This window comes from Anser brachyrhynchus (genome assembly GCF_964034855.1).
Source record: "Anser brachyrhynchus genome assembly, chromosome: 1".
Classification (NCBI taxonomy): domain Eukaryota; kingdom Metazoa; phylum Chordata; class Aves; order Anseriformes; family Anatidae; genus Anser; species Anser brachyrhynchus.
The window spans coordinates 211,004,903-211,020,164 of NC_137694.1; the positions used below are offsets into that span (position 1 = coordinate 211,004,903).

The 15,262-nt window shown below is 44.0% G+C and overlaps 1 protein-coding gene across 3 annotated transcripts in view; it reads right to left on the reverse strand.

Moving 5' to 3' along the window:
- The window catches only part of FCHSD2 (FCH and double SH3 domains 2), a 148,768-nt gene that overhangs the window by 102,615 nt on the left and 30,891 nt on the right, over nucleotides 1-15,262 (reverse strand). For all 3 annotated transcript variants that reach the window (XM_080559487.1, XM_080559488.1, XM_080559486.1), the window contains exon 3: nucleotides 14,725-14,770. In XM_080559487.1, the coding sequence (XP_080415613.1) occupies nucleotides 14,725-14,770 (46 nt within the window). The remainder of the gene's footprint in view (nucleotides 1-14,724; nucleotides 14,771-15,262) is intronic.

Below are 15,262 nucleotides of genomic sequence, written 5' to 3' on the forward strand. Positions count from 1 at the left end.
TTGTTAAAGCCCTTTCTAAGAGCTCACGGTGCAGTCCTCATCCAAAAGTTTTCTTCATGAGACTTTCCAGAAGTCGTCTGTACCTAGATTCAAACTTCTTGAGTGGTTTTTATTGGGGCTGGGGTTGCTATATGAGTTTGGGTGGTTTTGCTTTCTGTATGGAGACCGATCTAACATGCTATAGTCTACCAGAATGATCAGAAATAAGCATTTGGCTGGATTTCAGCTCTTTCTGTCTCCACACAGCCCCCTGTAAGTGAGAGCAAGGGTTAAGCAGGAGACGAAGAGTTCTTCATGATAATGCCACGTCAACGTGATGGAATAAAACAGAAAGCTGCGTTTAAAGGAACTTTTGATCTTTGATCCACACGTCCATTTCGGCACCTTCCCTTCCCCAACAGTTGGGAAACCACCTTTGTTTCTGCCTCCGAGGAACCTCTTCCGAGTCCGTCATGGTGGCGAGCCTGGCAGGCACAGGAAACTCAGGCAGAACACTGCAGGAGCAGTTGTAGGGAATCTGATAACAACCATATATTTAAAAGCTATTTTTAAAAAGGTAGATACGGTATTACCCTTCTTGTCCAGAATATGGCACTTTTATGAACACAGAGAAGTAATTTTCTTCGCTCATCTAACCCCCATTTGCTGGAGGGCATTCATACAGGCGCTTTGCTCTAAGTTAACCGAACAAAAATTATCAGGAAAACCAACAAAAAACCCGCCACCAGACAGAAAATGCCTTTCAAGATGCTACTATAAACTGAATAAAAATAATTTGATAGGAAAAATGCAAACTTCTCACTAGCCTATTTGGATAGACAATCAAAAAGCAAACACAGATGTACTTGGCACCCGGACCAGAAATAAATCCAGGAAACCTAGTAGCTCGCAAATTTCACATCTCAAAAAAATGTGACCGGCCCTTTTTTTTATTTTAAAAATTACCTCTTTATGGTTTGGGAAGGTAAAAACAAAAAAGCTTTGAGTCATATTTGTACACAATCAGAGCTAAGAAAACCAGGGCTGAGATTTTTTTTTTTTCCATAAATCTGCAAGCTTGAACTTCCTCCCACTCAATTAGCTTCTGTTTGCAACCAGTATGAAATATGCTTTTATTCTTGTTGAAAATATGTTAAACTACCCCTTAAACTGCCAAAGACAGCGTATTAAGTATACTGCTAGTGGAACGAACGGCAGTAAGACTATCTGTCTAGCAGAAAACACAGAATAATGTCTGAAAAACCAAAAAGGGTTTAGGAGGAATAAATCAGTGTAATCATCAAAACAACTTTCGCGGTTTACACATATCAATTAAAATGCAAATTGATGTTAAAGATTTGTTCCTGCACTATCTTCATACTACATTTCTATTTAGTGCATGATGCCCACGTTTTACTGATGCTGATGTCACTGATTTATTGGTCAAACCATACCTTAGCACGTGTGCTCAATGTAACAGAAGTACGGTTAGTTTAATACACTGAAATTTCCCAATATAAAGCTTACTGCAGACTAATTTTTTCATGAAAATGGGAAATATTGAAAAAAACTTCCAGTTTCCCAAGTACGGCAGGCCATCTGCAACTAACGGGATACAAACCGGTGAATGCTACAAAACACAGATAAGTAGCAACAATTTTAGGAGATCTAAGAAAATAATCAAGACTATTTTCGCTGAAATTGCAAGAAACTAAACCACACTACGCCTTCACTCCTTCATACTTGTAATTAGGAGATCCGCTTGCATGCATGAATTTTATGGAGTTAGGATGGATGCCATAACACAAGTTTCTTTTCCATGTTGACTTCGATTTAGCACCGCACTTCAAGCACATGCTGAAATCTATCCCAATATCGTTATTATTTGTACAGCGACGGCAAGTGACAGGTTCTTTCGCCTGCCCAAAGTCCACAAACCGGGTTAAAACCTTCCACCTAGGCAGCAAACTGCTGCTATAAACGCCAGCGAGCGCTGCCAGCACCGCCTCGGCGTGTTCTGTTTTACCGTCGGGACGGTGCCAGCCCTGCCAACGATGCCGCCTGGAGATCCAAACTACACGGACGGTGGAAGAGAAACCAGAAGCACTCCGGCAGGATGCTTTCCAGCGGTGTTTCCTAAACCGTGACCCACAGAGGAGGCTCAGCACCTATAGGGGCTGTATAGCAGGCCACGTATTTTCGCACCGTGCCGCAGAAACACCCTAGCTGTTTATTCCTATCTTTGCCGGAGGGGTAAGAGGTACAAAGAGCAGCAGGCACTCGCTCGCCCAGATCATACGGACAAGACTTCTCTGCTGCTAGCACGTCTGTCAGATTAGCAGCACATCTTTTCTGCCTCTGCAGCTGCCATTTGGACTCCTCTCCTGCATTGGCCTGAGCAACCTTACGTTTCCTTTCTCCCTCCTCTTTCTCGGGAGGGTAGGCAGGGCTGGCCGATAAAAGGCCTTTTATCTGGATAAAACTGAACAAGTCAGCCACTGTATATGCAGGGTCTTATACTGAATAATCATTTACGGTAGATTTGACTTCAACATTCTCTCTCTGTGTTGTTTTTTTTAAAGCTGTCAACACATTCTGGTTTGTGCAGGTCTGAAAGCATGACTTCCAGGGCTGCAAAGGGGAAGAAGGGAGCATAGATTTTAAAAATAGTTAAGAACACGCTTACTGTACCCTTTAAAGTAGTCCTCGGTCTAAGACAAACAGCTGTAGCAGCCAAAAAATCTGCCCAGTTTACCTTACATCCATCTAACAAACCGCTAGGCGTCAAACAGAAAATCTGGATCACTGGGTCAGGGACAGCTCTCGAACAGGAAGGATGAAAGGTGCCTCCTGCAGAAATATACCCAAATATTGTGCCAACACGCACCCAAGTTAATGTATTTTCGGTGTTGTACAGCGGGTTAAAGGAGCTCTTCATTATTTTTGTTGTTCACCAATGGACGCTGTACTGTCAGGAAAGTTATGGTAATGTGAGCTGAGAGATATGAGAAGTCTAAATACTCCAAGATTTCACCACCTAAAACACATGGAGCCATAAAGATTGGTTAGACACAGCCCCAAACCCTCTAGTTACCGTGCAGAAGGTGGAATCAGACATTCAGCCCCACAGAAGAAAGGGATAACTCCTATAAACCACCTTCGTACAAACAACTGTAAACCAGCTGAGCATCAGAAGAATTAACCCGCTGAACGAACCAGCCGAACCTGAGGATAAAACGAAGAGTGAAGCTCCACATACCTTCAATTCCGCATGGATTCTTTTTTATAAACAAACATTTTCATTTTAGTTACGCTCTCCAGAGTACCGTTCTCGTTTAATTTGGCGATTGCTGCTTCCCTTAAATTATGGCCTTTCAATTGTAATGGAGAAGAGGCTCATTAGGTAAAAAAGCGGTGTTATGTTGCAATACAAAAGATGCCTTTTTTTTTTTTAATTGATGGTTTCAGAACAAACCCAGGGCTGCTGGAGAAAGTGAGTAAATGCAAATACAAGACAAAAGAGAGTTAAAAGACAAATGGCTTTTGCCTCGTTTATGGTGTGCTAGAAGATAAAGGGATGACGAAGAGCGATGCTCATGCTCCAAATATTTACCTCTAAATGCGCATTCACAGAAGGGCCGAGGTTGGAAGGGACCTCTGAAGATCACCTTGTCCATTTGGAGGCGCCTTGACAGCTTACAGATCTTCGCACACGAGTCTCGGGTGCATTTCCCAGCCCTGAGGAAATGCGACACCATCCCAAAAGCTGACAACGAGGGCAGGAGGAGAACAAAGCGCTGGAAGGACGGCACGGCCCTCACCAGGGAAATGTGAAAAAGGTGAGGGTGAGAGACTGGGGCTCTCAAGCAGTTGTGAGGATGAGGATGTTCTTCGCACCACGGGCTGCTGAGTACTGAACAAGGGCCCGAATGCTTGGGAAGGAAAGGGAAGGGGGCCCAAGCAGCATCACTGAACCTTGACGCTAGCCCTGCTTTGGATCAGATGACCTCCAGCCATCTCTCCCACCCCAAATTATCCCGACTCTAAAAGCAGGAGTAGAAACACAGAGAAGAGCTCAACCTCCTTCATCCCTCAACCTCCCTCGTCCCTCCACCTCCTTCGTCCCTCACCCCCTGCCTGCTTTCATCCCCAGCAGCAGCGTTCTCCCTACACACTTGCCCCCCCCCCCCCCATTGTTCCAATGCATTTTTGGCCCATTTTCCCTCGTCTTTTACCCCACTCCAGCCACGTCCTCTCACAGCACCCCAGGAACATCACAGGGACAATCCTGGGAAGCAGGAAGTAGCTTTTGACCAAGGAAGCCACAAGACTAGGATGAAACAAAAGGCTGCTAAAATCGGGTTGCAATGACCTCTCCCCACACGCCGGTTTGCCCAAGGAATAAAAAAGGTGAAGAGGGTGCAGGCTCTGTTTGTATGCCTGGCCTTACGCTCCAAAATACTGCAGTTATATATTCCAAAATAACCCACTCCCTTCTTCCAAGTCATCCCGAGAGACAACAGAAATACAATCAAAGCATTTGGATTAGGAGGAGACAAACCCAGACTCAGACAAGCGAGATGAGCAGACGATGCTTGGGGTAAGAAAGCCAGGAAAGAGCGAAAAGATTTTCCCTGCACCAGGCACGGAAAGGGCCCTCAACAACCAGCAAGATGGTACCGGACAGGAGTGAAAGGGCTATGAAAACACACATGGAAAAGGAAAGCAGTATAATAAAGGATTAGGGTTCCTTTCGGATCCTAGAGGATTTTAGGACGGACCTATGACTTGGTGCGGGTACTGCTACGACTCCGGAGGCCCAAAGTTTCCACTCGGTTTATTTTTGAAGCTCGGAGCTGTGCCTAGCCTGCCCTCTTAAATCACAGGAAAGAGCGCGGCAGACACTGGGAAGGATGACTGTTTGGGCTGAACGTGTTAAAAAAAGAAATTGTGCTTCTTGGGGAATTTGAAAAAAAAAAAAAAGCCAAAATGCTAATGCAGTTCGGGAAAAAAAAAAAAAAAGACACACACACAACCTACAGTCCAGAGAACAGTGATGCTCACAGAAGCAGCACACAGATAACTCCCCAGGCTGAAAGACACACTGCCTGCTTCACTAAAACGTGGAGACGAAGTCAAAATGAGCAGCTTTTAAGAACGCAGTTCTTCATCTGGACGCAAAGCATTTCCACGTATCAAAATTCCAGGCAGGGGGAGCTTACGAGGGCAGGAATTGGAAAGAAAAATAACTGCTAAAAGCAAGCTCAGAGAAAGCTGCCTGCATCAGTTCAGCAAAAAATGTAGGTTCTTTATGAAGGGCTCGCTTTGTAGAAACAGCGTAATTCTAAGCTTAACAACCCCTTCATGAGGAACTAGATGTTTTCACTGAAAATAAAAGCTGACAGTCCACCTCTGTTCTTAGAGAAATATTGGTTTAACTTGAGGAATTCCACAAAACCCCGTAGAAGATAGCCTGTCGTTTTTTAAAAAAGCCTGCCTCTTGGAATTATTTTTTCAATGGACAAATATTTCGGTATCGCGCATTTTAAATTTTCATCCAGCGGCGAGACAAATCCTCGAGCAGCTACCTGACTTTGGCCCCCACCCCACTTGGAGAAGGAAAAGTACATGAATGACTAGCCAAGAAATCTACACAAGGACAGAAGGGCACCGATAATATTGTTGGGAACGTCACACGCAGACCCCTAGCCTTTGTTACACGCCGAGTATATTATATGAAACGTTAAACGGGCATTTAATACAGACAATCCTAAAGAGCCGCTTGTTTGGCAGTAAAAAGGGGAGCGTGCACTAAGAGGCTGGGCTGTGACAACAGCAGAATAGTATCGATAATCCCATTATAACACCTGATTTGTCAAACTTGTCTCTACAAGTTATTCTAACGTTCACAATGGTGCTCGTAACCATTTATGAAACGGAGCAGACCACTTCTTTGTAGCGTGCCCGGCCGCTGATTCTCCATGCTTTGTTGGAAAGAATGGATTCAATAGCTACCAAGTCTTACACTTCATCTTCTTCAACCTCTTACTGATGCCCTGCTGTTTCCAACGCTGTTTGGCTACAAGAGGAGCTGACACAAAGGTGGCACCGAGCAGGTGCTGTCCTTCTGGACCCAGCAAGTCCTGCTGCCGCGCTACGCAGCGCCGCGGCTCCGCAGACCCGGGCAGGTCACCGGCACGCGTGAGCTCCAGCCCATGCAGTGGCCATGAAGTCACAGCATGGTTCGGGTTGGAAGGGACCTAAAAGATCATCCAGTTCCAACCCCCTGCCGTGGGCAGGGATGCCACCCACGAGATCAGGTTGGCCAAGGCCCCGTCCAGCCTGGCCTTGAACACCTCCAGGGATGGGGCATCCACAGCTCCTCTGGGCAACCTGCGCCAGTGCCTCACCACCCTCACAGTGAAGAATTTCTTTCTAAACTCTAATCTAAATCTCCTCTCTTTTAGTTTTAAACCATTCCCACTTGTCCTGCCCTTATCAGAGCGAAGAGTCGCTCTCCATCTTTTTTATAAGTCCCCTTCAAGTACTGAAAAGTCACAATAAGGTTTGCCTGGAGCCTTCTCTTCTCCAGGCTGAACATCCCCAGCGTTTCTTCATAGGAGAGGTGCCCCAGCCCCTTGACCATCTTCATGGCCCTCCTCTGGATCCACTCTAACCGAAAACATCCCCCAGTGACAGGCAGCCTGTCATGAAAGATGGAAGCTACGACATGGGGGGGGTTCAGACAGGGCAACAGGACTCAACCTGGGGTACCTGAAATCTCGTGCATGCACATCCACAGGCTCCATACCAAATTCAAGATTTTTAAGGAAAATGGCAAGGAATAAAGAGACTTGTTTAGAACGGTTGCTCATCAATATGTATTTTTCATAACCTAGACTGGAAATAAAAACGTTTTCCCCTTAGTTTTGCATCCGGACTGAGTGAATCCAAAGCACTTTCAGAGGCCTCCATGGATCAGCCAGAAGAAATACCATACACCAAATGATGGCATAGAATAAAGATGACCAAAAAAGGTCAAGGAGATGCTTCAAAAATACTTTTTTTTTTTCCTGGTGGAAAATGTTCCTCCAGAAAAAATGATCTGGGAGCTATTGCTAACTTCAGGACAGCTCTAGCTAGGAAAACGTAAGATCACACAGTTTCTAGAACCTTATTTATTAAACAGAAAAATGAAAGCACACAGCATGACAACTACTCAGGCTTCTACACAGAAGAATGAAGATTATTAAGTTCTTGGACTGGAAGCTAGGGATTCTTTATAGATCACTGACTTTGACCTCGGTAACTTGTGTAAACAGAGAAGGGCTCAAAGATATGCAACAATTCTCTCCAGCTTTTTATAAGGAAGTAATTATCCCAAAATGAGAAAAATGAGCAAAACTAACAGCATGGAAAAACGTAGACCGACCAGAATGAGTAATTTTTTCAGATAACTACACAAAAGCCACAATTCATGTAGGAAGCTTCAAGAAAAGATACACAAAATGGAAAAGGGAGGAAGGGAAGGCTACTGAGAAACTCAGAGGGGGAAGTGGGAAACTGCTGGCTGATGGAGTGATGGAGAAGGACAGCGCGGGGGAGTGAGCTGTATTTGTGTTCCCTACATCTCCACTATCAGGTGCAGAGATTAAATTTATAAATGGACTTTGGAAACACAAACCGATCGGTATCTATATTCCGTAAAGTCCCTGTTTGCTTACGCTCCTAATGCAAAACAGTGCATTAGTACCATGGAGAACGTGCAACCTTAACAAAGAGAAAACTCAGACACAAAGCTCACACCTTGAAAGAGAAAACTTCATAAACTGATGTTTATTTCTATAAACGCTGTAATACCAGTTAGCCGAGAGACAAGATAGATGTACACGGAGACGTTCTCTCTCATTTAAGAAGAAAGATAAACATTTTGGCCAACTGGTTTCTGTTTTTTGCAAGAATAAGAGCTAATATTTCCATTGAAACCACTCTTGAACATCTCCCACTGTCTCCATCAGTGTATTATAGTCGTAGGTTAGTATGTGAAGATTGCCAATCTATTACGTGTTAATGAGGTAGATGATACATTTTCATAAAGCATTTGTCTTAGTACCTAAGGAAATCTTAATTTTAAAACAAAACTAGATACCAATAACTACGGCTTCACAGTTGTCAAAAAAAAATCATTTGTCTACGAAGAGTTCTTCAGAAAGAAGCACAGCATGTTGCAGGGGGTTGGAACGGGATGATCTTTAAGGTCCTTTCCAACCCAAACCATTCTGTGATTGTGTTTACCCAAACAGGCTGAGATGATTTTCCGCACAGATGGGATCGACCAGTCCAAGACCACAAAGCAAGAAGGTCAGGGAAGCGTCACAGCCCGTGCAAGTACAAGCCCGGGTAAGTACACATAGGGGAATATCGCTCGGTAGAGGAATATCGCCGAGTGTCTCCGGCATTTTTCCATCAGGAGGTTTCTTGGATACAGCTTTTCCGCCTCCCTACACTTCCAACAGGGGTTCGGGGAGCAACATCCAAAATGAAGTCACACGCAGCTCCTGTGGTCTGCCCACATTCCTAGAGAAGTTCCCACAGCTGGGCAGAAAACTCAGATCAGGCCTTGCATTACGAGACTCCAGCGGCTGTTATCTCTGTCCAGGGAAGAAGTGAGCTCTCCTAAGCCACACGCAGTCACTGCAGGAAGCAGCTGAAGCTGGAAAGAGGCTTTGCATTTGCAGAGAGCCTCCCTCCAGGCACTGGGATGGGGAGGCTGCAGCTCTGGCTTGGGAGAACATTCAGCAGCGCTGGGGGGCAAAACCGTGGTTTTCCTATTTGGTAAAAAGAACCACTGAAAAGTCATTAAAATGCTGTGCAATGCTACTGAAAAAACACCCCCCACAGAACAAAGCCGCCTCAAACCTACAGCCATACTGTTGAGTAAAGCATGAGTAAAGCACGCGGAGCAACTCCAGCCTCCAGGATCACTTCTTACTCTCAGCACAAACCTGGTTGCCGCAGCTCCCTAAGGATATGCAGAATGGCATGGTACAGATAACAAGATACCTGCTCTTCTCAAAAGCAGGACTGTATGGAGAAAACTCAAAAAAAATTAGAGTTAAATTTTTTTTTTTTTAAAGATTTCTTTTATCTGTCTTAAAATACACAGGAATGATAAAGCTGACACCTGCAGAAACGCAGTGAGACCGCTGAAAGAAGATTTTACTGATTTTTTCCCCCTAATATTTCCTACAGAAAGTTTGGAAATACAAGGAGCATACACCTGAGAAAGATTTCAAAGCAATTCGCTGTCTTCCATGCAGCTGCTATCAAGCACACCCAGGCGCAGAACTGCTCCTCTGCCTGCCCAGTAGGGAAATTTGTGCACAGCCTACTGATTTACTGCAAGCAGAAGTTTCTCTGCAGAGGACTGCAGAACAAGAGCCAAGTTTCTTGAAAAGATAAGCCTGAGAACCACTGGTTTCCATACGCACGCTAATTCTCAGCTAAACTCCTCCTCTCGTGATCTGGAGGACAGAAGTGAGAGCTCTTAGCTCCCTACAAGAGGGAGGATGCCCATACATCTTCCCCCCATGACCCTTCAAAGGCTAACTTCACAGGTGTTTATCTTAAAGCCCTGCTTAATTACAAAAGTCATCAATTTCAGACCTAAAGCATAAATAAGTGTCTTAATTACGGCAGACATCCTTTAGAGAGAGATTTCCCACGGCAGCGGACCTAGTACCATCCTCCTAGGATATTCCCATCCTCGAGGATATCCTCGAGTTCATCGCTTAACAAAGCAAGCTGCTGACCGGTCGATCCAAGGCTGCTCCCCGAGCCAGGGACCCACCCTTAAAGTCCACAATCTCTTCCTGCTCTGAGGCCACAGTAAGCTCCTATATCCTTTGGGAAGAAAAAAAAAAACAACAAATGGACTAGTAGCAAGCTGCCTGTAGGGTTTCCAAGGTGGGTACCTCAAGTTTATTTGATCCCAGACCAGTGGAGTCAGAGGGAAGACTTGCTTTCATCTCGAGGTTCTTTCTGTTCAAAACCCGTCGTAAGATTGTGCTCACCAAGCTGCCACACCGGACTTCTGGTTCATCCCAGGAAACTTGGGTTCAGCGCTGACCTGGCTGCACTTACCAAGCTCTCCCCAAGCCTCCCAGACGCTGCTGTCCCTGTGCAGAGCCTGCCATCCTCCCCCTCTTACCATTCCTACCGTATTTGCCCAGCTCCTCAACTTTCTTGAAAATCAGTTTGCTCCACTTGGCTGTAACGCTGTAGCAGTGTGATAGTTGAACAGGAGACAGCTCCCCTTTCAAGAAAGAAAAGCGTAATCTCTACTAAAGCACGGCTTACCTCTTTCTAATACGCCAGCACGGGCACTTTACCCATAAATGCTTGTACAGCTCCTCTATAAGCCTCAAAGCCTTTTAGGAAGCAAAGGAAGAATAAGGATTGGAATTCTACACCTGAAGCAAATGTTGCATTAATTGTCAAAGGCTTCTGTTTAAAAAGCTATTCAAAGACCAGGGATCTACTTCCTATTCTAAGGGAAATAAATAACATATTCTAAGAGGCGTAAGATATAAGCTGCCCCAATTCATTCAATTTCTCTAATTCCTTAATAGGGAAACATTGCCACCTTTCCAGTGTTCTCATTACAATGAGAAAACAGTTAGCATTTGCAAAGTTTTGGACTTTGGTAAAAAACAAAGAAAAAAAAATCAATCACAGCACAAATTAGTAAGAAAGGGGCAGGATGGTAAAATCTCATTTTAACTCTTAGAACGTTAAGCCATTGAAAAATTGGTAAAAAGGGTCACTGCCTCTTAATTGGAGCAGTGCAGCATCCTTGTCAGAAGACGCTAAAATAAGAGTCAGCTTCTATCTTCTGAATTTAACCAATGGAAAAGTGATGTAGCAAGAGGAGTCCAGCACCTATTTGGGCATTGCAGCCCACATATATATTGTTTATCTAAATAATATGTACGTAATATATTATTTGCGTGCTTTGCAGACGCATTTTATACACACATACAGAGAAGTTGCTACTGGAACGCTGCACAGTTATCACTTCCTAGAAAATAGGCATTCACTTTTCTGATGCCTTGAAAGAAGTGCTTCTCTAGTCACTTGCAAAGCAACTTCTCTAGGACACTTGCAAAGCAAGGAGAAGCTGCCAAAGGTAATCAGTCATGGTATCTGCTTACATCCACCTTTCCTCTTACCTTCACGGCTCTTCTTCCCCCCTCCACCTCTTGCTGCTAACAGGCTTTTTCCTTTGGTGCTCATTTCACGTTATTTTAAGTCTCCTCTCCTGGTTATTGCCATTGATGCACACAGCACCAAAGGATGCGCTTACATTTCTCTCATAGCTACCAAGAGGAACACGTGCATATAAAGTACACTACCCCTCTTCCCCCTGTTTTAAAACGTTTTTCATGTATCGAGTTTCTCTTTGCACCAGGCTAAGCAACGAGAAGGAATCAACACCAAGTGACCTGTCTGCTCTCTCCAGATCACAGATAAGACGCCTCCTCTTACCGAGCACACGTCTCTTCAACGTTAATTTGATCTCCATAAAAACAGAGAGAAAAAAGTAGTATATATGTGGTTTTTTTTTTTAAATCTGAGCAGAAACTTCTACTTGCAACTCAGTTCCGTAGCTGCCGGTATGGTCATTCCTCTTTCTACAGCACAGCTGTCTTCAGTTTAGGTACTACAGTTAGCAGCTGAAGTAGCACGTGCTGGAACAAGAAGCATGTTTCACAGCTCAAGCACTTTCAGGGTATTTGCAAGCTCCAAGAGATACACCAGTGGATTGCCTAGAGTCACATTGTGCTATGAAACAAGGATAACTAAACACCAAGCAAAACCAAACCGTGACAAGGAAGGCAGAAAAGAAAAGAAAGTCTTAGAGAGATTGACGTCTAGTAAAAAAAAATGTTAAATAATAATAAGAAGTAGAGATGTAATTATGGGCTCCCCCAAAAAATCTCCTTTTTACCTATTTAATATGCTAGGTAAGACAGGCAGGTTTCATTTTACCTATTTAATATGCTAGGTAAAACAGGTGGGATTTTTTTGTTTGTTTCTGGGTTTAGGTTTTTTTTTTTTTATTAACTAGATAGCAGCAAAAGCACATTGACCAAGTTCTGCTTTTACCTAACGAAAAAGTATTCTTAGCCGCTGATTTTAGCTAGCTTATTAATCACGGAGAATAGCTAATAATAATACACTATTGCAATTTAAATGCTATTACTAGGAATGCTATTAATGGAAAATGAGAGGCTTTACATACTCTCAGTTCAGAATATTACGATAAGCCTTTAAGCACATATTAAATAAACCAGCACCGAAAACCCGAGCGAAAGAGCTGAGCACGTGTTTGCAACACATCTAGAAAGGGCCACGGGACTGCAGCAGTGTGGTCAGCCCATCAGATATTCCTCCCATCCGTACCACGCAGAGTCTGGAAAAGTCAGTTGTTAAAAACAGAAAAACAGCTCAAAAAAAGCTGGGAGGGCAACAGGTAACGATATGGTGAAAAAGGCTAAAAACATCCTGGTAGGATAAGGCACGGAGTGATTTACATACAAATCCTGTCATTCATCACATACATTCAAGCCACTTACCATGTAATTAGGGATAAAGTCTAAACACTGAGCCGTGGTGTTTTACTAGCGTTCGTGCAGGTTCTCCCTGTCCACACAAAAGCACACTGTATAGAAACTTGGCACCCCAGCCCAGCGCATCAGAATAAATGTGTTTGCTTAAACCAACAAAGCCTTCAGTTTTGGAAAGTTATGGGAAACTTATTTTTTACTGTCCGCCCTTCCACTTTATTTATTTTTAAAGCTTGCCAAAAATGTCCTCGGTTAAATATCCCGAGTTCCCTGCGAGACGATCTTCAAAAAAAAAAAAAAAAAAAAGGTTTCGAAATCTTGCTTCAGGAACTGGCGACGGAGAATTTCCAGCTCCCTTTAAAAGAGTCTGAAATGGAACCTCCCGCTGTCGGCGACTATGACTCCACATTTATTTTGACTGCAGTTTCTCTCACCAGAAGGCTCCGTGTGGAATTTCGTTGCCATCTCAAAAGCAGGAACCCTTTCGCCTGCCCAGGGAACACCCAGTGCTGTTCCTTCACTTATCGGCGGACAAGGAGGCGATCCCCACAGGGCTTCATTCTTGTGAGCAGCCATCCGACGAGCCTCCAGCGCTGCAGCTGTACTGCTGGAGATGCTGGGGGTTGGTTTGCTTGTTTGTTTTTAAATGCAAGTATTTGAAAGCCTCGGTTGTTTAGACAAAGCCTTCCGAATCTGAGAATCTGATTATTTTCCAGCTTACCAAGACCTCCCTTCAGCAAACACTAAAAAGGCCTCCACGTATAAAAAACATTTCCAGCGTGGAACGGACAAGTGTATTTGTAATTGATCTCAACTCCTCCACAACGTCATTACAGAAGAAATCACTACAGAGAATACACGCTTTTAATCAAAGTTTCATTAAGCAGATATCGATTCTGTCAGAGAAAAATGGCTATATTTAATCAAATTAAGTGCAGCTGCCAATGTGATCGACGCAAATCCGCGTGCAACGAAAGAACTGGAGCACCAACGACCGCAGACCCTCGCACCACCACCGCGAGCGTTCAGATGAAACTCGGTACACATCCTGCTCGGTTCGCTGAGTGTTTTCAGCTGGGTTTCGGGCTGAGCCCACAAGCAGAAAAATCTAAGACTAATGAAACGAGTACAGTGCAGTTTCCAAGCGTACAGAAATCCTCTTTCAAAAAGTCACGTCCAGCCCACAGCAAGCATTTCTTCTATACGTACATCTGTTCTTTACGTCCTTGGGGCTGGTGCAGCACTAACAACTAAAGGGACGCTTAATGCAACAACTTCAATTATTTTTTTCCCCTGATACCACGTTAACTTAACCCACAGACCAGGGCTAGAAGCGTCCTAGTGCCAGGCTGTGCTCTCACACTCTGCCTCTGACACTGCCCCAGCATCAACAACCCCAGAATCAGGCACATCTCCAATTGTATTTATTGTATATAGAGCTCCACAAGTTCCCTCGCTTATATTTTATTCTACTTTTAATCTATTTTAAAATAAGGTAATGTATTTTTAATCTGTTGTACTTGAACTCGAGATCTAAGAGCCCTTACTGTAAAATACGCAGGCAGCTGCCCCTTCTTGGATGCTTTCTTATTTTGGAACAAGGGAGAAAAATCCAATCCTCCCTCCTTTCTGAGGAATAAAGCAAAATTCATTCCAGTCCCTATCCCAAGCGTTAGGTCAAACCTGGTGGCTCTTATTCCAGCTCAATGGGAAGCTGCCCTTTCTGAAGAATGTAAATGTAAATTTACTTTGGACCAGATACGCCAGAACGCATTTCTTCTCTAGCTGACCTGATTTTACTTCTTACTCAAGTTCTGCACGAACTTCTGAGAAAGCCTGAACGAATCGGTTGACTTTCACAGAACAATTTTTAGATGTTAAAAATTTCTTCTGTGCCCAAGAACTTCCTCAAGCCAAAGTGTCCACGAAAACACAGAACGAGGCCGAACTCCTAAACAAGCAAACCGCCTGCTTCAGAATTTCAACAGGTTCTTCATGGTAAGCAACGTAAGGAAAGGATACACAAAAAAAAATATACTTCCTGAAAAGTCTGCTAGTGAATAAGTCGCCTCTAGAGAACAATGCCATAGATGTGAAATTTAATCCAGGACCTTACCTGTGCATATTCTTTCTCAATCGCGGCTCTTTTCTGACTGAACGCTCTGAAAAAAAGTTGGGGAAAAAAAAAAAGACATTAATACATACAGCAATACGCTATAAATTCAGTAATTTACTCAAAAGGAGCTTCTGCTAGAAAGTCTTCGCAGTTAGATGAGCAACTAAAAAGCAAAATTGTTTGACAACTGTGTACCAGTAGCCTAGCAACTCGTGCATATGTGAAGTCTGCGTGCAGCGTCCACATTTCCAAGTTTTCTTGGACAAATTCAGTTCCCAGGACTACCGTGTAAATACCATTTACTTCATTAAAGGCTCGTCAGCTTTCCCCTGGTATAGCCTAGGGAAGAATTTGGTGGGACGGGATTTGGCTTCGTGCATCTAGGCTTTCTTTAAAAACAAAGCCATATTTCTTCAACAGCACCTGACCGTAGTGTTTTGTGCCTGCAGCTGGGGACGAGAGGCTCGCGAAGCCCTCGTGGTGCCCCAGCCACGTCCTGGTTTGCCCAACGTCACTGCTACATCACGTCAGAGCCGCT